At 53.4% G+C, this 24242-nt stretch overlaps 3 protein-coding genes across 4 annotated transcripts; 2 read left to right on the top strand and 1 right to left on the bottom strand.

The window, feature by feature from the left end:
• Positions 1 to 190: 190 nt before the first annotated feature.
• Positions 191 to 2817, bottom strand: RPL7A (ribosomal protein L7a; the record flags this gene model as incomplete). The annotated part of the gene is given in 9 exon segments (XM_081066722.1): positions 191 to 347; positions 526 to 595; positions 880 to 1010; positions 1309 to 1388; positions 1564 to 1704; positions 1956 to 2105; positions 2411 to 2537; positions 2539 to 2596; positions 2729 to 2817. Coding segments are annotated over 9 exon segments (951 nt in total). The 3' UTR covers positions 191 to 242.
• MED22 (mediator complex subunit 22) lies at positions 2654 to 9674 on the top strand. Of its 2 annotated transcripts, none has more exons than XM_081067263.1 (5): positions 2654 to 3331; positions 3873 to 4024; positions 5396 to 5476; positions 6280 to 6488; positions 8984 to 9674. In XM_081067263.1, the coding sequence occupies exons 1-5, from the start codon at positions 2956 to 2958 to the stop codon at positions 9171 to 9173; spliced, it is 1008 nt and encodes a 335-aa protein (XP_080923389.1). In that variant the 5' UTR covers positions 2654 to 2955; the 3' UTR covers positions 9174 to 9674. The 2 variants fall into 2 exon arrangements, 1 of the variants encoding a protein (XP_080923389.1); XR_013994508.1 differs by having other exon boundaries at positions 2809 to 3331; positions 6280 to 7361; positions 7434 to 9674.
• Positions 9675 to 12527: 2853 nt separating this feature from the next.
• SURF6 (surfeit 6) lies at positions 12528 to 17978 on the top strand. Its single transcript, XM_081066353.1, has 5 exons — positions 12528 to 13231; positions 14319 to 14522; positions 15039 to 15127; positions 16219 to 16422; positions 16567 to 17978. Exons 1-5 carry the CDS (start codon positions 13105 to 13107, stop codon positions 17044 to 17046), a joined length of 1104 nt encoding a protein of 367 aa, XP_080922479.1. The 5' UTR covers positions 12528 to 13104; the 3' UTR covers positions 17047 to 17978.
• The last annotated feature ends 6264 nt before the right edge of the window (positions 17979 to 24242 follow it).

Below are 24242 nucleotides of genomic sequence, written 5' to 3'. Positions count from 1 at the left end.
AACAGTTTAAGACTGCTTTTCAAAACCAATGAACACACGGCAACTTACACAGTAGGTCTGACACAGCTCCTGCTCTATAGACAACACTAAAGGCCCTGGTTTGAAAATGTACTTGCCACCATCCCAGACTCACCCCTTAATGGCAATAAGGCAAATTACCTTCAACCCCAAATGGCCCATGGACACCGGCTAAAGGCGACTTTTTATTACTTTTATGTACAGAAAACGCCAACAGTGTACACTCAGCCCAGCTTGGTGGCCAGTTCTTTAGCCTTTGCCTTTTCCAGCTTGGCAATGCGAGCCACCGACTTGGGGCCCAGGACGTTGCCTCCCCAGTGACGGCGGATCTGCAATGACAAGAGCAGCCGTTAGCTTGGCCTGTCGCTTTCTGAGGTTCTCAAATACAGTTCATGCTGTTCTGTGTGGTCGTTCCAAATCGATGGCCCAATACAACTACTCAGAAAGCCACTCAGGCGACTAAAGGCTTGATTTACCCATGGCAGTGTGTGGAGAGCAGCCACTTACCTCATCGTATCTGTCATTGTAATTGGTCCGGATAGCTTCCACCAGCTTAGCCAGCGCTCCTTTGTCTTCCCTGACAAGGCAAAGGAGAAATGTGTGTTACAGACCCCCAGGTCCCCCTCCCAGAGCACAGGAATGACCGCCAAACACAAGCCTTTGCCTCAGATAGAATATGACTACATGATTTATTCAGGTGAAGAAATTCATACCCATCATTGGCAAAGGTTCAGATAAAGGTATCTTTCGAGCTAGAACATTTGGTTTTTAAGGTAAAATCCTAAGTTCAAGGGAACGGGGCAGGGGAGGCAACCGGCCCCCAGCGATCCTTGGGAGTTTTAGGCCACGATGCATACTTACGAGTTAACCTGTGTGAAGGCGACGGTGGTGCAGGTCTTCCTGTGGACTAGACGCCCCAGCCTGGCCTTCCCCTTGAGGATGCAGTAGGGAACCCCCATCTTACGGCACAGGGCAGGCAGGAAGACCACCAGCTGGAAGACAGCATTAACTCTAAGAGTGTGTCTTGCCTGGAAGCAGTGCATTTAACAGCCAGCCTTGTAGCAACTGCTCAGTGTTAAAAAGCTCATGTACTTGTACTTCAAGATTTAATTCAGTAAGAAGTTCACATCATTGCAAGAGCCACAAGTTGGATCCCTTGTCAGTACGGCCCCAAATAAAAGGCGGCCACTCCACTTTGGCCCCCTAACATGCCACACTCAGTATTAAGTTTTATCTCCCGGGTACTGACAAACAAAAAGATGCTAGTAGTCAAAAACAGGCCCCACGTACCTCGATGGGATCCACGTCATGTGCAATCACCACCAGCTGAGCCTTCTTGTTCTCCACCAAAGTGGTGACAGTGTTAACCCCTAGAACACACAACCAGTTTGCACGAGCACTCGGGGGCAGCTGTACGCACAGGGGGCCCAGCGAGAGTCACGATTAAATGGCTTGGGTTTTATACATCGATTCCAGTGCAAGAAATGCACACAGCAGTCCCTACAGCCGCCCCACCGTTCATCCTCTTCACGGAGGGCCACTCACCTGCTCGAAGGACAGGTGGCCTCTTGGTGGGAACATCCCCCTTGCCGGCAGCTTTCTTCTCAGCCCGAGCCAACAACCTCTGCTTCTTTTCTTGCTTTGTCTCTGGTCTGTACTTGTGAGCCAGCTTAAGCAGTTGAGTAGCTGGGAAAAATCATCGTCCCTTTAGGTCTGCGGGTTAAGTTCTAACCTGTCACTTAATGCAGTAACTGCGAAGTCACTGTCCCGAGTACACACCACACTTCGAGGACCCTCAGGCCACGTATGTAACCTCAGTCACGGCGCCTTCGTGTTCCGGACACTAAGTAGGAATTTTAACCCGGTGCCGTCCAAGCCGCCACGGCCACGCGTCCCCACCCGACACGCTCCCGCGCGGGCTTTCCGCGGGGCCTCACCTGTCTGGCGGTCCAAGGCCTGGGTGAACTGGTTGATGGCAGGGGGCACTTTCAGACGCTTGTAGAGAATCGCTCTCTGCCGCTGCAGCCGGATGTACCGGGGCCATTTGACAAAGCGGGTGAGGTCCCTCTTGGGCTGGATGTCCTGCCCTGAGAAGAGAAGAGGCGACAGCCGAGTGCGTCTCGAATTCCTCGTGGAGTCGCCCTCGGGGCCGCGCCGGGCGCAGGCGCATCAGCGATCTTGGTGGTTCAGCGTCGTCACCGCCTTCAGACACAAACGTGACATCATCTGCGCCCCGCGGAGGCCCCGGCGCCGCTCCCGCCCCCACGCCGGCGACGCGCCAAGAACGAGCCCCGCGCGCAGCCCGAGAACCGCCGCCCGGGCCCAGCGACCCGCGGCGCGGACGTGCCCACGGGGCGCCCCGCCCGTGGGGAGCCGCGCGCGCCCCACTCACCGATGCCGAAATTCTTGGGCCGCTTCTCGAACAGCGGGTTGACCACCTTCTTGGCCTCCTGCTTCTTGACGACGGCGGGCGCCGGCGCCACCTTCTTCCCCTTGGCCTTCTTCCCTTTGGGCTGCGCGACAGGGACACGCGCTCAGGCCCCGCGCCCGGCGGCCGGGCCCCCGCCCCGCGGCCCCGCTCGCGCATCAGCGGGCTCGGTGGTCAGGGACGTCCTCACGCCGCTCAGATAGCAAATATTCTTTCCCATCATCTGCGCGAGCCTCGCCGCCCCGAGCGCGGCTCCCGAAGCAGCAGGGGGGGCCTTGGCACGGCACGCCGAGCGTCCCCGGGAGCCTCCAGGGCCGCGAGGGGCCCAGGGCGTGGGAGCGCCTCGGCTGCGTCGGCCCCAAGCCCCGCATTGCGGCGACGCTTCCCAGAGCCGCCCCCGCCCACCCGCCCAGGCGCCAGCGAGTCCCAACGCCTCTGTGTCAGGCCGCTTGGGGCTCTCCTCCCGCCGGGCGGTGCGGGAACCCCCGGGCAGCCGCGCCCCAGGAAGGATGGCAGCGGATGGAACCCGGACCTGGCGTCGGTACCACGGATTGCAGATCTACTCACCATCTTGGACAACGGAAGGAGAGAGAAAGAAAAGAGAATTGTGGGAAATATGTATGCGACCTCGGAGATCGCGAGAACTGGCGCCGGCGCGGGATTTCGGATTTAAAGCCACAGGACTCCTTTCGCCCGCAACTCAGGTCGGGGCGTGGCCTAGAGCGGGAGGCGGGTCTGTGAGACCGGAAGGGGCGTGGAGACGGTGGCGAGCTCTTCCAGGCCGGGAGAGGCGCCGGCGAACCGGGGCTTCCCGAGCGCCGCCGGCCACTCGTGCCCCACTCGGCCCCGGCCACGTGCCCTCCGGGCCCGGGGTCCGCGGACCAGGTGTGGGCGTTGGGGCGGGGTCGCCTTGTGTTTACCCCTGAGCGGCTGCGCCAGGACCCGGGCCGCGCGCTGGGCGTGGGGAGACAGGGTGGTGGGGGCGAGACCCCAGAGCCAGGAGGCCGTCGGCGCGGGGAGGGCAGAAGCCCAGTGTGGCGGCGCCCGGGAGCCGGGCGTGGAGCAGGGCTACGGGGGTAGATTAGGGAGGACTAGTTGGGTAAAGGGGTGGAGCAGGCGTGGAGGCGCGGAAGCGGCTGGCGCGGGGCAGGTGGCGAGCTCCTGCAGGCCTGTCGCGGACATGCGTGGGCCTGGCCTCGGAGAAGTGGGCTGCCGCCCCGCAGGATGTTGCGGACTTGTCAGCGGTTCTAGGATGAGCTCGCCCACGGAGAGGGTGTGACACCTCCGCGGTGCACCTGTGCCAACAGATCGGACGCGTTTGTGTGGCAGAAAGGGAATCCCGGGAGGTCTGCACGTTCTGCTGAGGCGGGGGCATGGAGGTGGGCAGCTGGCGTTGGCTGTGCTCACGCCAGACTCTGGGTCCCAGGTGCTGAGTGCTGGCCCCAAAGCCCCACCATGGCCCAGCAGAGAGCCCTGCCGCAGAGCAAGGAGACGCTGCTGCAGTCTTACAACAAACGGCTCAAGGACGACGTCAAGTCCATCATGGACAACTTCACCGAGATCATCAAAACCGCCAAGGTGGGTGGGGGCCTCCAGTCTCCTGCCCCGTCCGAGACCAAAGGAAGGCGCAGGGTCCAGAGAGTGTGGACAGTGTGAACTGAGTGATCGGCCTGCTCTGGCCGAGGGTGTAAGGAGTGCTCTGTGCAAGGTGCTCGGGATACAGCAGCAGCAGTAACACCCAGGGCGACAGATAAATAGGGAAACCAGCTAACGGCAGGCCCGGGGGAGGCAGTTGTCCGGGACTCTAATCAAATTGCCAGGTTCAACAGCCGCACCACTTACTAGCTGTGGATTTGGATGGGACTTGGTTTCTCAGTGCCTCGGTTTCCCTGTAGAGTCCTTGTGATGATGGGATGAGTTTATCTGTGTAAACCGGCTGCTACGGGACCTGACAGGGACGCAGGCATCGTAGCTATTGCCAGTGAATGCGGTCACAGGGAGAAGCTGGGGAAGGCCCCTCCAGGTGGAGAGAGCGGTCAGCGTTGGGGTCAGTGGGGCAGGATCATTGCATGACCACTGCAGACTTGGAAGGCTTGTTTGAGCAGTAATGGTGGTGATGAAAGCTAGCATTTGCTTAGTGTTCAGTATACGTCAGACCATGCTGGGAGGGCTATCTGTGTCCCATCCCATTTCATCTTCACGAGACTGTGAAGCAGGTATCTCTGTCCTTTCCATTTTCAGAGGATAAAACTGAGTCTCCAAGTTTAGTGACTTGCCCAAGGTCATTCTAATAACTGGCAGAGCCAGGATTTGAATCCAGGAAGTCTGGCTCCTGACCACTTAGGGTACCCTGACCCCAGCTCGTACCCTGGCACGGCCCCCTGGGGAAGCTCTGTCCAGGTCCATGGGTTGGGCAGTTAGTAGCCTGGACCATTTAGTGTTGGGCATTTACTGTCTTAACACATTTACAGGCTCTCTGGTCTTTCCTGGCCCCCGGTTTGCCCACCTGTAAGCTAGATGGCTGACGAGGCGTCTGTGAGAATTCTGTAAGATGCTGATGGTCAAGGGCATAACACAGTGCCCAGGTCCCAGGAAGTGCTCAGTAAATAGTCACTTAAAAAGATACACTGTCCTTTCACTCATCCATCCCGCTTACTGAGTCTCCGAGCTGGTGCCACTAGTCTGTACTGAACAGGGCTCCACACCCCAAAGAACCTTGAGCTAGACCTCCCTGCTCCAGTCCCAGCAGTGTGTAGGCATCGGTCTGTCCTGCCGAAGGCACCTACTGTGTCCTTGGAGCAGAACGAGGGAGGGAAGCTGAACTGCCCGAGATCTGGTAGCAGCACCCACCGTAGGAAGGAAGACGGGCGGGACGTGGGTGTGCTGAAGCCGGTGGGTCCCTGTGGGCCAGGCCTCTGCCAACTCCAGGCTTTCTCGTTTGTCCTCCAGATTGAGGATGAGACGCAGGTGTCCAGGGCCACGCAGGGTGAGCAGGACAATTACGAGATGCACGTGCGGGCTGCCAACATCGTGAGTCACCAAGTGGAGGGCCCAGCCCAGGCCGGCGCCTAGGGGTCCTCACCGTGGTTCCTGGGTGGGGGGCAAACCACTTCTCCCCAGCCTCCCTCGGGGAGGGCTGTCTGAGGCAGCGTGTGAGGGGTGGGCAGGTAGCTGGCCTCGTCCATCCTGTAGAGTGCTACGCCGTGGCTGGAAAGGGGTCGGCCCTTCCTTGCTGGCGAGAAAGTTCCCCAGGATGCATTATGAATGCAAATGCAAATTGCCAAATGAAACAGGATGTGCATTTTGGTCCTTTCTGATGTCACAGAACAAGCACATGAACCAAATATTTCCATAGTCGTGTGCCCATGAGTGAAAACACATAGGAAAGGTCCCAGAGGAATGTGTTCCCCTGGCAGGCATGCTGCCCGAGGGAGGGCAGGGCAGGTGGTTAAACGGGGTGCGAGTTTTATCTGCAGGGTTGGCGGTTTTGAGACGCAGAATGTGAGCTTGGATAACTTATGTGATTGGAGATCAGAAACAGCAGGCCAGAAGCCAGGGGCCAAGTGAGGGTAGGGACTAGGAGCTGACGGCACCTGCTATCTGCCCTGCTTGCCAGGGAAGCGTTTCATGCAATCGAGGGGGTGCCGGGGACCCTGCCTTCCTGTAACTTACCTGCTCGCTCTCTCACTTCTCACAACGACCCTGTGAAGGTCAGTGCCGTAGTCCCTCTTTGCAGTTGAGGAAACTGAAGCCATTGCCTGGCCAGAATCCGGCCCATGGCGGCAGGGCGCTGTCACTGCCTCACCTGCCTGCCCCGGTTCCGACTGCCGCAGGTCCGAGCCGGTGAGTCGCTGATGAAGCTGGTGTCCGACCTCAAGCAATTCCTCATTCTCAACGACTTCCCTTCGGTGAATGAGGCCATCGACCAGCGCAACCAGCAGCTGCGAGCGCTGCAGGAGGAGTGCGACCGGAAGCTCATCACCCTGCGGGACGAAATCTCCATCGACCTCTACGAGCTGGAGGAGGAATATTACTCGTCCAGGTACAAATAGGGCTGCACGCCGCACAGAGCGGACCTGCGGACCTGGGCCCGGCCAGCAGGTGCGGCCCGGCCAGACCCAGCAGCCCCGAAGGTCCTGTGTTTCCAAACCTTGCCTGGTTTCAGAGCAGAGCTCATGGTCAGAGCGTTTGATCAACAGACAATTTACACCATCCACCAGGCCCTGGGCATCGGGATGAAAATCACAGAACTTCAGGGGTTGGGAGGGCGAAGCCTGGAGAAGGAAGGGCCGAGCCCGCGTTCCTGCCTGGGGTGCCTGTTGCCTATTTTTGCGACTGTCTTCTCCTTTTAGCTTTTTAATCAATATGTAGACATTCCAGTCAAAGCTTAGCTCTTCGTGGCCACCAGGCCCATGTCCAGGACACCAGTGCTTCCCCAGGGAGGTAATTCCATATGGGCATCACCAAACCCCCAGGGTGTGGGTGGGTGGGGTGGAGTGGGGAATGGGGGGCGTCCTGGGCAGGAGGAGGAAAAAGGCCAGCAAAGGATGGCCTCGAAAGCCAGGCCTGGGGTACTTGGACCAGCTAGTTCCTGTCCGTGGAGCCAGCGCCCTCCTACATGCGAGGCCCATGCTGGGCCCGCGGGATGGGTAGCAGTGGGCAAGATCCATTCACCCCAGCTCTCACGGGGCCACTTAGAATCCTGAAACCTGAGGCCATTTGAGCTAGAGGGGCCCTGAGAAGTCTAAGTAACTTACTAAGGGGGAAACTGAGGCCGGAGCCTGGGAGGCCTTACACCTCCAGCCCCATTAACTTGGAGAATCAAGACTCAGTCCAGCACACAGAGGCCATGCCCCCAGTGCCCTCGCCTGGACAAACTTGCCCTCCCTGTGGTGGGTTTTAAATGTTTCTTTCTGCCTCTTGAAGCCATGCAGGGGCCACAGCTGCCCAGAGCCAGCATGGCCTGTGGTCTGGGGCTTGGAATCAGTGGCCCCTCATGGTCCCTGTCCATCTCGGCCTCTGTGGGAAGGGACAGTGTGTCACTGCCAGCTGGAGCGGTTCTAGACTTTTCCAGAGTGTTCTGGGGCCACCTCTGGTCCTTGATACCCATCGGCTCAGCAGACATGTGGCGATTGCCTCCTAACACCTGGCCTTCTGAGAAGTGTCCTGAGTGAGTCCCTGGGCGGTGTCAGACCCCCTGAGGATGTGGCTCACAGCTCTGCTGGCTTTGCAGAGTCCCTTCACATCCCTGTTTATTGCTGTTGTCCCCAAGGGACAGGCCTCTGGACTGAGCGGCTACAGGACGGCAATTCAGCTCTGCCTCTTGAGGTTGAGGGCATAGGGGAGCGGAGGGGACCTGCCCAAAGTCACTCAGCAGGGCTGAGGGGGAGCCCAGGGGGCCTGAACACCAGGCTTCCCACACATGTCCCCCCCATTAGTATCTGGTTCACTGAGATGAGTTCTGGGCTGGCCTGGTGGCCCTGCTGGCTGTCCCTGGTGCCTCAGGAGGCCGAGTTCCTATGACGCCTGTAGGTGGCCAGGGCTCAGCGGAGCCAGGGCCTGCAGGCTGTGTGCCGCTCCCTGCTTCTCCCTCCAGCGTGTCACCGACCCGAGCCCCCAGCGCTCAGCCCGCCCTCCAGCCTCCGAGGCCCCGCTGCCCTGCAGGCCCATCTCCACGCTTGCTCGCATGCTTTCCACTCATGATTTGCTCTTGCTCTGCCTCTTGCCCTCTACTGTCTTATGGGACACCGCTCTGTGCGCAGGACGGTTTCTGACTGAACGCTGAGGGCAGGCGCAAGGGAGGGAACGAGGGTCAGGGCAGGACGTGGGAGAAAGCCAGCTAGACAAGTGAGGGGTCGGTCCGTGCTCTAGAGCCCCCCCCAACAGCCTTCGGGAGCCATGCTCTTCACCTGCCCCCTCTTCTGCATCCCAAGTCCTCCAGCAGCTGAGTTAGAGATGGGAACTATCCAAGGAGCCTGTCTGAAGTCGCACAGCTGGTCAGTGGCACAGGACAGAATGCCAGGCCTCTTCCTGGCACCACATTCGAGCTCAGTAGCAGCCGGCAGCTGACCTGGAAGTAAGGCAGGGTCTCCGCCCCCCTTGTAAAGTGTAGACCATGGAGAGACCATAGAGAGCTTTGGACATTGGTTCCCACTGCCAGTGAAGCTGGCAGCTCCCCTGCAAGAGGGCAGCTGGAACCAGGATGGGAGGTGCAGCAGGGCTCGGACAGCCATGTGACAGGACAGATACCTGGGTGACCAGTGGAGGGACCTACCAAGGTCACGCAGTCACGCAGACCTGCCCTGGATGGTCCCGGAAGGCTTCCACTTTAGGATGCTGAAAGACCCTGAAGCAAAGGTGGCCCCCAGTGCCTCCCCCTCAGCCAAGCCTGCTTGACAGGGTCCAGCACAGAAGAGAAGGGAGAGGCAGGTCTGGGGTGCGGTCTGTTTTCTTAACTCTGCTTCTGTCTCACGTTTCCCTCCCCTGGCTTCCATCTCTGCCTGCTCCTGTCTCCCTGGCTTTCTGGTGGTGGAAAAGCTCGAGTCTTTGCGAAGCTAATGACCTGCCTCTGTGTGAAGCTTACTGGAGGCTGGACCTCGACACAGACACCGCTGATGGCCTCTCGGCCCCTCTGCTGGCATCCCCGGAGCCCAGCACTGGGCCTCTGCCGGCTGCAGTCGCCGCCCACTCCCACGCCAGCGGCCCTGGCCCCTCAGAGCATGCCTGAGTCTCCCCTTCCCCCCAGGGCCCTAGGATCTTAGGGACAAAATTTGCTGCTGCCCTCTGGGCCCGCCACAGCCTCGCTCTGTTCAGCCTTGGTTTCTGCTTGGGGACCGCTGTGGCCTCCTTGGGAACCTCATCGGCACAGGGACAGCCCACCCAGGAGCGCTGGGGGAAAGGAGTTCGCCCAACCATTTCCGGGGTGACCCACTCTGCCTTCCCGGCCAGCTGGGTGGAAGGAAGTTTCCAGGGCAGTTGGGCCTGGTGACCTAATGGGGGCAGGGAGGATGCCGCTGTCAGACCTGACCCGAGCCTGCTGTTTAAACTGGGGAGGGCTCTAGTGGACACTACTAGCCAAGTCCTGACTCCCACCCTCAGGCCGGCCTCCCGTGGGCTGGGGACAGGACTGCCTGTTCACACAGAAGCCAGGTGGACCGGGTCCCTCCTAATTCTGCTGCTTACACAGTGGTTTTTTGTAACAAGACTTGAATAAAAACACCACGGCAAAAGCCCTTTTGCATTGGTTCGTTCTTTCTTGTTCATGTGCTCAGCCTGGATCACTCCCGGTGGCTGTGGGAATAACGGCTCCTGGGCTCTGCCTAGACAGCCTTGGGTTCCAGGTCAGCCTTCTCCCCTCGGAGGCTCTGGACAAGCCGGGGTTCGATCAGTCAGTTTGGGGTTATAGCTGCATTCCTATTGCAGAGATCTGCTCAGGACCTACATCCTTAATATTCGGTGAAGGAAAAACAACTGCCATTGCTGCGCGTTGTGGCCCAGGCACCTGCACCATTAGCCGGTGCTGTTGTCACCTGCATTTCAGGGGGGTGGCCATGGGCTGGAAAGGGGTTGAAGCGTTGTATCCACAGTCATGGAGCTGGGAAACAAAGTGGCAGAAATCAGGACTCACCAGACGGAACACTAGGCTCAGTGCCACTGTGCCAGGGGTTACCTGAGAACGTGGGCAGGGTCACAGCAGAAGAGCCATGACTTCAAGCCTCCGCCCTGTCACTGTTGTGCTGTCTCATGAGGGAGACCAACGTCCCAGTGTATGGGGGAGGTGACAGCCATGGTCCAGCCTCAGGGACAGGGAGGGAAACAAGCTGACCCATCTCAGGTCCCAGAGACCCCCATGGCCAAGCAGAGGCACCAGACAGGGCAGCCTGGGCCCCCGCCCTGGTTTCTGGGGTGAGCTGGGAAATTTCTTACCCCCCGAGTGAGTTTCCCCACTGACAGGATGGGTGGTGATCTCTTCCCAAAATAGTTTAATTGTGGCGATAGCTTGCACTTAACCTTTAAGTAAAAGATTACAACCAATGCAAGCAAGCAGGTGTGGGGAAAGGCTGGAGGGGCTGGGCCCAACTTACAGGGGCGGGGGCGGGGGGGTTGGATTATCAGGTGTTTCTCAACACCTGATAACAAGCACCTGTATCATCAACTTGACCGTCCTGGGCTAGTGTCACCGTCCCACTGAAAAACAAAGCTATTTCTCCCTCTTAAAGCAGAGCAGCCGCCCTGCTCTCGTGTCCTGCAGCCCACACCCCAGAACTCGGTGGAGAAACGAGCTCTGTGCTTCTGGTTCTCACCAGCCTCCATCAGACTGGTTTTGCCTCTATAACTCTGGCCAAACTATAAGTATTAAGGTCCCCAGTAGCCTCCATGTTGCTAACCCCCCGACCATCCTCAGTCCTTATTGCCATTTTATCCCAAGCTTTCCATTCTGAGGATGTTCAAAGCCCTGGAAACGTTACAATCGTGGCACAAAGGACACCCGTGCAGACCCGAGTGCATTCAGTTTGCAACTTCGCTTGCACTTTCTCGAGTCTAAAAGTCATCTGAACGCCAGGTGCAGATCTCACGACACCCTAACTACTTGCCTGCTTACCCGTCTAAGAGCAACATGGCCCAATGCCAGCATCACACTCCAAATGAACAACTCTTCCAGAACATCATCTGATGTCATAGCATGCTTTAATTTCTCCAATTGTTCGCCAAAGGTCTTTTTATACCTATTTTTATTTTGCATTGCATTTGGTTATTTCTTAGTCTTTCAAAATCTAGAACAGGATCAGGGTGGTGGTCAGAGTGGGTCGAGTGGAATTCCCGATACACTTTGGAGAGCCAACAGGATTTGCTCAAGGACTGGATATGGGGAATGAGAGGAGTCAGGGCAGCTTCAAGGTCTGACCTACATGCCTGGAAGCACAGAGCTGCCTCCACTGAGACCGAGAAGAAAGGCAGGTGGGGAGCGGGGGCTCGGGGGTAGGGTGGGTCAGATCCCCATTTGGTACACAGCAGATGGGGATGTGTAAGATACCCAAATGTGGGTCTGCAGTTCAGGGGAGTCAGCAGTCAAGCCACGAGCCCTGAAAAGGGACCACTGAGCGCGGAGAATAGACCGAAAAGAGAAGCAGTTTAGAGACCGAGATAGAAGCCAGGTGAGGAGGGGGAAGGCCTGCTGTCGGGGGTCCCTAAGCCAGGTGAAAACAGGGTTTTGGGGAGGACGGAGGATCAGCTGGTCAAACCCTCCAGACGTCTTGCACAGAAAAGAGAGCTTAAAATGAAGAAGGCCCATACTCAGGCCCATAATCAACAACTTTTCTCTCCCTGGCCTGTGGCAACTCAGATGGCATCTACCCCCTGCGTCCAGTGAAGACCTCAACACAGCCTCAGAGACGTCCCTGGAGATGAGACCCAGACAAAGCCACACCTGTGATGTGGGCTGGAGTCCCACTGAAAGAGGGCCCGTCGTCCCTGTCACTTCGCACTCCCAGCCCCGTCAACGTCTCTTGCTTTGACGGTTAAAACCGATAGTCCCGGGAAGGGCATGTGCATGGCCGAAGGGGTGCGCTTACAGCAATTACTGGGTGGATTGTACCTGTACGGGGGGGGGGGGGGGGGGGCAGACGAAATCGTCCTCTCCCTACAACATCACCTCGTGGCAGACGTTAGGGGAAGGAAGTGCAGTTCTTCACGTTCCCACTGTATCTTACTGGCAGGCTCTTCAAAGAGCCCTCGGAAGCAGTCACTTGGCCCCCTGGCCCCTTCCTTCCTTCCCTCCTTCCCCGGGTGGCCATCGCGTCCCTCCCCACCCCAGGTAACGCTCAGCGGGCTCTGAGCCTGTAGCCCCCCCGGGAAGGAGCAGGGCTGCGGCGGTGCCCGGCCTCAGCTGGTAGACACGCCCCTGCCTCCCCCGACGAGTCCTCGGACAGGAGGGACCCCGTTTGAGTCGCGTGACTCCGTCCAAGCAGCGGTCCCGCCTGGGTCCCCGCACGCCCCCCCCCGCCCTTCGTCCTGAGCACACTCCATTCTCCGCCACGTGGTCCAGCGACTTCATCACCAGTCGCCACGGAAATGCCAACTCGATGAGGGCACTGTCGTGTTTCCTTCACCGCTGGTGCCGCCCCGGGCTCGGAACGCGCTCGGCACCTGCCAGGCGCGCAGTCCTTTCTGCACGAACGTGGTCCCGCCAGCTTCCACCTGGGACCGAAGTATCGCAGGTCCATTCCCGTCGCCCCTGGTTACCGGGCACCGACTGCGTGGGGGGCACTGGGCCGGGCTGCGGGCGCAGAGGCCGGGACGCACGGTCACCAGCACCGCTCCCGCCTCGGGCCAGAGGACCGCGGGGCGAGGCCGAACCCACCGCCCGGCTGCCCCCGCGGCCCACAATGCTCTGCGCCCGGCCCCGCGCGCGCGTTCCGGCGAGTCCAGGCCTAGCTAATCGAGCACCGCACGCTGGAGCTCGGCGCTTGGCGCTCGCCGGGCGGCGCCTGCGCATGTGGAGTTTCCTGCGAGCGCGGCGCGGCGGTGGAGGCCGGTTCGGCGAGGGTCGCGCGGGCCGGGGGTCGCCGCGCTGGCGGGGGCCCTTTTTGTGGCAGAGGAGACCAGTGTGAGCCTGGGACGCTGCGTCCAGGCCCCTCGCCCCGCTGAGCAGGACCCCGATGGAGCCCCGCCCGACCCACGGGCCTCCAGCCATGGCTTCTCTGCTCGCCAAGGACGCCTACCTGCAGAGCCTGGCCAGGAAAATCTGCTCCCGGCCCAGCCCGGAGCCGCAGCAGCGCAAATCCGGTAAAGCGCTGCCCTGGGCCGCGACCGGGAGGGTTTCGGAAAGGGCCGCCCCCACTCCCTGACGTTGAGGGTGTAGCCCACCCTGCACCCGCAGGAGCCCCCGGGTGGACTAGACACGTGGATGCTTGCAACAAGCACGTGAAACGCCAGAAGAAATACAAGTGACGTTTAAAGTCACTGGTAGGTGGTTCCCTGCTTGTCGGGGGCATCAGCCTGGGGGTCCGAGGGTTGCAGCGCCATCTGCTCACCGGGCAGGAAGCACGCCCGAGGTTTGGGGGAGGTGGTCCGAGGAAGGTGGGGAAAAGGAAGAAAATGGCTCCTGCAGTGTAGGTTCCCCAGGCAGGCGTGACACACAGCAGCTGGAACAGACCGGCCTGCGGAGGGTTTGCACTTGCAAGTACTGCCTGAGCCACGAGCACGGCGAGCAACAGGGCTTGGCGTGGAACTAGCAGAGGAAACACGATTCTTTTCTTTTTAAACAAGAAAAATATATGCATTATAGAAAATTAGAAAAAGTGAGGTTTCAAATCAATCAGTTATTTGTTCGGTCGGTTATAGAAAATTAGAAAAAGTGAGGTTTCAAATCAATCAGTTATTTGTTCGGTCGGTGTATTTCTAGTCCTTTTTCTGTGAATGACATCTCATTTATTAAAACAATTTGGTTCCCAAGCTATGTACTCATTCTTTTCCCATCTAAAATGTAAACGTTTTCTCTAGCGCTTGAAACAAAACCCTGTGTCATTATTTTTGATGGTTACATAGTAGTTGGTTGTATAGCGGTGTCATCATTTGTTCGGTAGATGGATGTTTAGGTTTTCCTAGTTTTTCACTCAGTGTTGTGATGAACATCCTTGAGGCCAAATTTTCACAGCGGACTGCTGGGTCAGGTGTGTGGCTGTGTGTCAGGGTTCCGATGTGTGTGACCAGTCTGCTTTCTCTAGGAGGTTTGTGGTTCTGAGCTCTGTGGGTAAGATACTGAGCTCTTGATTCGCTTTCGGCATTCTTCTAGGATTGAAGCCTTTGCAAGACCTCCTGCCTGTTGAAAGGATCAATTGAGGTGACAGTCCTTTCTAATTTTGTATTTCAGCTGGCAAAACTCAAGGTGCAGAAGCTGCTGGACCCCCCAAAAAGAAGAGGAAGAGAGCACAGAAGAAATCCCGGGAGCAGGAGGAGAAGGCTTCAGAGCCCAAGGCCCAAGCCCTGGGGGAGAAGTCTCTGGCAGCTTCCAGGGCCAGGAAGCCAGGCACGGCCAAGGAGGAGAAGGCCTCCATCTCCACAGGGGCCCCTGCAGGTGAGGAGCTCCAGGATGTTGGCAGGGCTGGCTGGGATCCGTGCAAACGTGTCCTCTCTAATCATAAGAGAGACACCGTCAGGCACACTGGGCTAATGGGAGCCTTCCCAAAGAACGAGCTTTCAGAGGACAGATCACAGGGTTCTGGAGGCGGAATGGGATCCCAGGAAGTACATGGTGGTTCCACGCTAGATGGTTCCACGATGTGGCAAAGGGGCAAGACTGTGAGGATCTGGAGCCGCTTGACTTGGAGAGCATCACTGCCCTTAAGTTTTTGAAGAGGCGTCGTGAAAGCTGACTTGTTCAGGGGGACCACAGGCTGCAGAAGATGAAGAAATGGCTCAACCTGTAGAAGTGTGTAACTCACAAGGCTATGGAGCTGCCCTGCAGATCCACCAGTGGCCACCAGGGGGAGGGCGGTGCATGGAGACTCAGGCTTTGACGCTGGGCGCAGGGAACCTACCGGAAGGCCAGGGAGGGAAATCTCCTTTCAGCCCTCTAACTCCTTGCTTGCAGATGGGCTGGCTACAGAGCCAGACTCCTTCTTCGCCCTGGACGTCCTGCGGCAGCGGCTGCATGAGAAGATCCAGGAGGCCCGGGGCCAGGTAGCTGGGGGAGCCCCTGGGGTGCTGGGAGCTGCATGTTTGCCATGGTGGTTTCCCCACTCTGCCTGGAGAGGAGGTCTTGGTGCTCTCTGTGCGGTTGGCTCCCAGCCCTGCCGGCCACTGTTCCCACCCGTGCAGTGGGTCCTGCCAGGGCCTCGGCAGCTCTGTTCTGTAAGAAATCAGGTGTAGTCCTCATTCGGGGAGCCTCAGTCCCCAGGGTCACCCGCTTTTTGCTGGCCTAGGAAAGAGGCTTAGCCTCCTCCCTCTGGGAAGCCACCTTTGCTGAATACCGCACTGAATGGCACTTCTGTCCACCTAAATGTCACGACAGCCCTATGAAGTGAGCAAGGACCTGGGATGAGGTGACCTGCCTGAGGTGACAACCACAATAGACACTGAGACCTGAACTACCCTCAGCTTTTTGTCCAGATGGCCTTGCTCCCTGCCCCCCCCTCCAACTCTGCCACCACCCGCCCTTTCCCTGGGGACCTCCTTCAGGCCTCTTGCTGTGTGGGGACAGTCCCGTAGCGTCTTTCCACACCATGCTGGGACAAGCCCGGGGACAGGTTCCTCAGGGAATCCAGGCTGGCGCCCTGGCTTCCTGTAGAGCAGGTCTGGGGCTGGCTGGTCCGAGCCCTCTTGTTGGCCCTGGGGTGGAAAAGGCTGATGGTGGACAGAGCTTGGCCATGTCACCGCAGAATAGTGCTGTGGTCAACACAGCTGCTGATCGTTGTGACCCAATGCCACGTCCTGGGTGGTGGCTTTGGCAAACCCCTCAAGCCTGTCAAGTGGTGGTCAGCGTCTCCTGTGTTGATCACTGGGAAGGTTTAGTAAAACCGTGTTTGTAGAGTGTCCCGCTCATGGTCAGTGTCCGGAACCAGAAGCCATGGTTCCCACTTGGGTGGGGGTCCCCTTGTTCCCTTTGGGGTCACGTGCATTTTGGGTGATAGGTCTTCAGAGTGGAACGCTGAACTCAGTGGGCCCCTTGCCCTGCACAAGGCTTTTGTCACGTGCCTTCCTTCCCTGGTCCCAGGTGCTGGGTGGGGCTGCAGTTGGGAGACCCTTCCGAGTGAACACTGCTTCCTCTCCAGGGCAGTGCCGGGGAGCTGTCTCCTGCCGCTTTGGAGAAGAGACGGCGGCGGAAGCAAGAGCGGGACCGGAAGAAGAGGAAGCGAAAGGAGCTGAGAGCAAAAGAGAAGGCGGCAAAGGCAGCTGAGGCCACAGGGGCCGCCGAGCCGCCCCCTGAGGCGCCCGCCGGGGAGGCGCAGGCTCAGCCGGGGCTGCTCTTCAATAAGGTGAGGGCCCGCCCGTCGGCCACGAGCTGCGGGCGCCGGGAGCCTGGCTCTCCCCTCTGAGAAGTGGGGGCCGTGATGGCGCCCGTCCCGGGGGCTGGCGTGCGCAGGGCTGCATGTGACGGGTGCTGCGTCTCTCCCTCCGAGGTGGAGGTGAGCGGGGAGGAGCCGGCCAGCAGGGCCCAGCGCAGGAAGGAGAAGCGGCAGCAGCTGAAGGGGAACCTGACGCCGCTGACGGGGAGGAACTACCGGCAGCTGCTGGAGCGGCTGCAGGCGCGGCAGAGCCAGCTGGAGGAGCTGCGTGAAAAGGACGTGGGCAAGGCCCGGGAGCTGGAGAGCAAGATGCAGTGGACCAACGTGCTGTACAAGGCGGAGGGCGTGCGGATCCGCGACGACGAGCGCCTGCTGCGGGAGGCCCTGAAGCGCAAGGAGAAGCGGCGGGCGCAGCGGCAGCGCCGGTGGGAGAAGCGCACGGCCCACGTGGTGGACAAGATGCAGCGACGGCAGGACCAGCGGCGCCAGAACCTGCGCAAGAAGAAGGCGGCCAAGGCCGAGCGGCGCCTGGAGAAGGCCCGCAAGAAGGGCCGCATCCTGCCCCAGGACCTGGAGCGGGCCGGCCTGGCGTGAGGCGGCGCACGGCCCCGTGTCCAGACCATGCCCCGGCCTGGGCACCCTTCCCACCTGGGGCTGCGCCTCTGTCGGAAGCTTGAGGAGAGCCTCCGTGTCGCGTGACACCGCAAGTCTGCCGTCTGCAGACTCGGGCTTCTCCGTGTAACGTGCACGCTCACACTCAGGCTTGTGAGGGCTCAGGTCACGCATGCAAAAGAGAACATTGTTGACAACAGGGGCCCCTATCCTTTAGACCCAGTGAAGGGGGCGAACCAGAGCCAGGCTCCAGCCTTCTCTTGGGAGGCTGGCAAGCTCCACAGAAGCTTGCAGGTGAGGGAGGAAGGAGCAGTGTGAGGGGTGGGGACTTGGGACAGCATTTCACTGGCTCCTGCTTCCTTTCTCATGTTCATTCACAAAGGCAGGAAGGGAATGGCCGTGGTGTCCGAAACTCACTTGGGAAGGACGAAAATCCAACGCCTATAGCTGGAGCGGAAGGTAGACTTGACAGGCTGGGGTCACTGGGAGAAGATGGGGCCAACCTCAGGCATGATGAGAAATGAATAATTCCAAGATAATTTGTAAGAAGGGTAAGAATTAGAATTCAAGTTAAACGCACATTAAGGATCCTAAGATAACCCCAACAAGATAGAAACTGTATACTAAACTAAGGAAGAAAAGAGTGGAGCAGAGTGGGATGATACCAATCTAGACAGCAAGTGAGAATAAAACCCAAGAAGTAAGTGAGGTGAGGGGAAGATAGAGTAAGGTGGCAGAATTACATCCAAGCCTACAGGCAGTCAAAAGGAATGCACATTGACAAAACTCAGATGGAGTTTATGGTACGTGGGGTATATTTCAATAAAGCTGGTAATATTCTTTACATTAAATTCCAGTGAAACCTATAACTGCTCTAAAAAAGGGTTAAGTTTATTAAACAGACTGATCTGAAAGCTTTTATTGGGAAGTTACTTCCACATGTTACTTCTGCTCACATTTCACTGGTCAAGACAAGTCACAGCCTGCACACAACTTCCAGTGGGCACATGTAGTCCTACCCAGTGTCTGGAAGAGCCCTGGTGCCTCCCGAGAAAATGCTGCCTGCCCCCACTCTTGGTACACATTTCTGTGTCAATCAGGCTCTTAGCTGCAAGCTACAGATGACAAGTCTGTTGATTTAAGCCGAAAGGGGATTTATTAAAAGGATGTTAGGGCACATCCGACTTGAAGATGTCAGCATAAAACACATCTCCTCTACCGTGTTTCCCCCAAAATAAGACCTAGCCAGACAGTCAGCTCTAATGCGTCTTTGGAGCAAAAATTAATATAAAACCTGGTATTGTATTGTATTAAATTACATAAGACCCAGTTTTATAGTAAAATGAGACTGGGTCTTACATTAATTTTTTGCTCCAAAAGATGCATTAGAGCTGATTGTCCAGCTAGGTCTTATTTTCTGGGAAACACGGTATTCTTTCAGAGAGCACAAAAAACCAACTAGGAAAATAAAACACTCTATCTTAGATGTAACCAGGAAGCATTTGATAGTCCAAACCATACAATAGGTGGGCACTGCAAAAACAGATTGAGTAGGGAGCAAAACGAATGAGAAGGGGGTGTCCTTGCTTAGAGACCTCTAGGAGGATTGCTAAGTCCCCTTCCCTGAGATGCAAACACAAAATCCTGTTCAGCAACGAGAATGTGATGGGTGACCTGGCAGATAGCCCAAGTGGAAGTTTGGTTCTGAGAAGCAGAGCGTGTGGCTCTGGGTGAACACTCACCAGAGAAGTTATAGATGCAGGAATTCATTTTGCATTGGCTGGGGTGAGCGAGACATTGTAGTGGGAATGTTCCTATGGCTTCCTATTATCTCTGATGATGCATACAACCCTGGGTTATAAGGAAAATCCTTGTTGCTCTGAAATACGGTCTTTTCCCTCCCACAATGACACTGCAAATATCCATGCCAGGAAATACCTTATTCACAACTGAGTTTCAGAGTGGGAATTAGTGTAGGATCGCTGCGTGATTACACAAGATAAAAGGTACCAGTGAAACATGGCAAGTGAAGAGCCTGTGCCAACACATTTTTGCCACAGAACAGGTGGAAGTTTTCCAGATATTTCCCCATGCATTGAAAAAGAAGCAGTCACCTCTATAAAACAAAACCCAAAGCAGAAAAACATGAGCTCATGGAGGACATAGCAAATCAACATAACAATTGAAAAAACAAGCTCAGAGGAAGAATGGAAGAAAAAGAAGTCACAGAAATTAAAATTAGAAGTAGCATATGAAAGAAACACTCCTAAAAACACACTGGACACAGAAAAAACACATGAAACATAAGGAAATGAAATGGAAAAAGCCATTAGAAAAGTTTAAAGAGGATAGCTGTGAAAGAAAGGCGAGACCTAACCTATACACAATAGAGGTCCCCTAAGAAGAAAACAAACATAGGAATAGAAAATATCTTAGAATTCAAGAAACTTTTGTAGGAACTAAACACACGACTCTCCAGATGGAACATCCATACAGTGCCATGAAAAAAAGATTCATCCTGAATGTTCCACAGAGACCTATCCTAGGAAGGTCTACTGGGCTTCAAATAAAAAAAAAAATCCTTAGCCATGCAAAAATTTCAAATTATGTATAAGGGAAAAAAGTCACGCTGGCATCATGCTTTCTCACAGTAACGTCCGACCTTAGAAGCTACGAGCGATGCTGCCACCAAATCTCCGAGGAAAGCAAGTATGACCCAAGAATTTTACACTGCGCCAAACTCAGTCAAGTATGAGGTCTGACAAGTTCGCGAACTTGCCACCGTGTGCTCACATTGGTAGCACTGTACAGACAGCTCGGTAAGGTTTCGTAACCTTGGTATATCTGTCTCAGCTGTGTTCATGTAGATGTGTGGCGGTGTTGAGTGTTTTTGTGTGCCGTCGTGAGAACATCTGAGCTATTAGTGCAATGAACAAACATTAAATTTCTTACTAAACTTGGCAGGAGTGGAAGTGAAATCAGGGACATGTTAGTCCAAGTTTAAGGGGCTAATACCATGAAGACACGGTAGTGTACAAATGGATTAAATGTTTTTCAGAGGGGAGAGAATGCATCATAATGAAGAGAGGTCAGGACGGCCAGTAACAAGCAGAACTGATGAAAACTTTGCAAAAATTCAAGTAGTGCGTCAAAATTGTCGTCTGACTGTGAGAAGCACAACAGACCAAGTAAACATTGATAGAGAAACAGGAAAATCTTAACTGAAAATCTTGGCATGAGAAAGGTGTGTGCAAAAATGAGCTCACCGATGAACAAAAGCAAAGGAGAGGAGAAGTTTGCCAAGATCTTTTGGAGAGGCAAGACAATGTTTTGGGCTATGTCATCACTGGTCATGAAACATAGGTGTACCAATACGACCCTGAAACAAAGCGTCAAAGTGCACCATGGAAGTCAGCCAATTCTCCATGACCAAAAAAGTTCCGTCAGTCCAAACCAAGAGTTAAAGTGATGTTGCTAACTTTTTTGATATCAGAGGAATTATTCATTATGAATTTGTGCCAACTGGACAAACAGTTAACCAAGTTCACTATTTGGAAATGATGAAAAGACTGCGTGGAAAAGGTAGACGAAAACGACCTGAACTTTTCGCCAACAATTCATGGCTCTTACATCACGACAATGCACCAGTTTACTCAGCACCATCTGTGAGGGAGTTTTTAGCCAGTAAACAAATAACTGTATTGGAACGCCCTCCCTACTCACCTGATCTGGCCCCCAATGACTTCTTTCTTTACGCGAGGATAAAGGAAATATTGAAAGGAAGACATTTTGATGACCTTCAGGACATCAAGGGTAATACGATGACAGCTCTGACGGCCATTCCAGAAAAAGAGTTCCAGAATTGCTTTGAAGGGTGAACTAGGCGCTGGCGTCGGTGCATAGCTTCCCAAGAGGAGTACTTCAAAGGTAACCGTAGTGATATTCAGCAATGAGGTATGGAGCACTTGTTCTAGGATGAGTTTGCGAACTTAATTGTCCAACCTCATATAAAGACAACAGACAAACCGTTCTGAACACACAAAAACTCAGGAATATTGTTCCCATGAACCCTTGAAGCTGCTGCTAGAGAACAAGCCTCAGCAGCCACATTTTAAGTGGACAAAAGATGACAAAAAGATTAGTGGTAACAGGACTCTATTTAAATACAAAACCAAGTAAGAAACAAGGGTGAAGACCATAGTTGCAGAGTGTAAATGCAAATTTTGTAATTCATAATTATATAAATAGAAATTATAAAATTGTCACAAAAATAGAGAAAGTGGGAGGTATTAAAGTAAGGGATTTCTTCATCTTTACAAATAGGAATAAGTTATACCATATAAAGACATAAATTCAAGTACTAGAGGTCTAAGTATATTCACAGTAAATATTTAGAAGCATAATAAACTCGACTAATTTGGGTAAGGAGGAAAAGGAAGGGGGAGGTATGGAGAAAATTAACCTCATAACTCACAACAAGGAGTTAATACACATTGCTTAAGTAAATAGAGGATGAAAGGTACTACATGAAATTATGGTTATAAACACTTTTTCACTGGATTAAAATCCAAATCTTTCAGATTCTTGAAAAAAAACACTTAAAGGTAACAAACCACACAGTTAAAGGTCTTTCAAAGCTATAACAACAAAAGAAATACAAATCACCATCAAACTAAGAGTAAACATCATGATAGCTGTAACTGGAAATTTGTTCCATTTATTAAAGAAAAAGTTTCAAACTATATCACAAAGCAAGACTGAACTCGGTAATATAGGTAAGAAACACAGTTTTAAAAAAGGTGTGATACATATGGGCTCACAGTTAAAAGGTTCACAAAGAAACTGGACAAATGCAAACAAAAACGCCAAGGACGTGACCTTAATATCTGTCACCAGTGATTTCAGGGGCAAAAGCATTAAGAAAAAGAACAGCGTCTTACAACAAGGGAAATTCTCAGTGGAGGTGTAGACAGGGGTGTCCAAACTTTTTTCAACATTTTTTTACCAAGGGCCATATGCGGTAAAATACACAAACAGCCGGGCCACTCACTCGAGGTGAAGTACGTATTGACTCACCTGGTTTATTTAAGTAAAGTAAATATATTTTTGGAATTTGCTGCGGGCCAATTAACAATGGATTGTGGACCGCAGTTGGCCATGGGCCACAGTTTGGACACCCCTGGTATAGTAGGTATGATTGTCTGTTACTAAACAATATAGCAGCAACATGTAAAATGCAAGGAGAGATAGAATAGGCTTCAATTGATATCCATGTCAGATATAAACTAAACACAAAATAATAAAGCTGAAATAACAAGTATTAATTTAGGTCAGATACATATACATTGAAAATAGAAAATACAGCTTTTCAAATACTCAGGGGGCATTCACAACTGGAAATGCTCATAAACATTATTACACTATAAAATAAATCTTAAGAAATTAAAATAAAAGCACTAGGGCAGCATTCTCCAATTGCAGTATATAATAAGAACACAATAAAAAGCTGCTACTCCCTGGTAATTTTTAAAATCTCTTTCTTAACCACTTCAGAGTTGGAGGAAAGCAAAATGATAGTGATACGGCAGTCCGTGGATCCAGCTAACGCAGTACTCAGAGAAAAACTAACTGATTTAATTACTTAAGAAACGAGAAGAAACAAAAATAAGTCAATTAAACATCCAATTCAAGATGTAAGCAAAAGAACAAAATAAAGGAAAGCCAAAAGGACTTCATAAAGATAAAAGGAGATATGAATTAGAAACACTTTAAACTATTAGCAAAAGAAGAAGGAAAGGGAACAGGATAAAGGAAAAAATGTGAAATAAATGGTAATGGGGAAACAACCAAAGAAATATAGGAGATTGAAAGAACCATAAGCAACTACTTTGCTCTGTTCTATGCAAGCATTTGGAAATATGAACAAAATAGATAATATCCTAGGAAATATACTTTAGCCAACCTGATTCCAGAAGAGATAGGTTAAAACAGACTGATTTTCATAAAAGAAATGGAGAAAATTCCCAGAGTTATCCCTGCCATGTTTTTCACAGAATTCGACCCAAAGTTTAAAGAACAGATAGTTTTAAGGGATCTAAACTGCTCAGAAAGTAGGAAAAGAAGTATTGCCTCTAAATTATTTTTATTGGGCATAAAATTGATAAATAAAACCCGCCAAAGGTAGCACAAACAGAAAATTACAGATAAATAGCACTTAAGGCTGTAGGTGCAAAAATCTAGAATGTCAGCAAACAAAATCCAGTAGTCCATTAAAAGAAGAATACAAAGTGACCACCTGGGATTTACTGCAAGTAGGAAAGGATAGTTCACTATTAAGAAATGTATAATATAATTCATTATAATAGACCTAATGACAAAAAATATGTCAGCTTTTAGATGCTGAAAAGACCTTTGGTTAATTTAAACTTCCAGTGTTGGTTAAAAGAAATAATAACAGAACCATATGATTTTACTGATATGTGGTATATAAAAGTGAAAACAACAAAAGAATAAGACAAACAAATGAAGAAACAAAAACTCACACAGACAATAGTTTAGTGGTTACCAGAGGGTTAGGGGAGAGAGGGGTTATAGAAAAGGGTAAATGGGATCAAATATATGGTGATGGAAAGAGAACTGACTAGGTGGTGAACGCACAATGTGAGATATAGATGATGTAATACAGAATTGTACACCTGAAATCTATGTAACTTTACTAACAATTGTCATCCCAATAAACTTGAATACAAATAATAATAAAATAGGAATAGATGGGGTGGCAGAGACTGCTAGTTAACCCTCAATATCCATTTTTCCTTGGCAACAAAACCCCCGATTTTTACCTGGGTATATGGTCACTGTAGGTACATACTACACTTCCTTGCAGTTAGGTGGGATCATGTGAATGGGATTAAGCAGAAATGTTACCTCCCGGAAACTCTGTTAAATTGAGGGAGGCGCACCCTTCCTCCCAGCTGGAATGTGGTTGTGATGAGAGCTCAGGCAGCCATCACTGACTTGGAGGAGGGAGCCATCCACCAGGGGTGGGGGAGCCTAGAACTCAGTTGCCATGGTGTCATTCCAATCTAGATTGCCTACCCCTGGACTTACTTGAAGAAAGAAGAAATGAAATTTTGTTTTGTTTTAGCTACTATAAAGAAAACCTATCCGTTTCAACT

The sequence above is a fragment of the Rhinolophus hipposideros genome (genome assembly GCF_964194185.1).
Source record: "Rhinolophus hipposideros genome assembly, chromosome: 11".
NCBI classification, from domain to species: domain Eukaryota; kingdom Metazoa; phylum Chordata; class Mammalia; order Chiroptera; family Rhinolophidae; genus Rhinolophus; species Rhinolophus hipposideros.
Note: the sequence above shows the minus strand (reverse complement) of the source record. Positions and strands in the feature narration are given on the sequence as shown.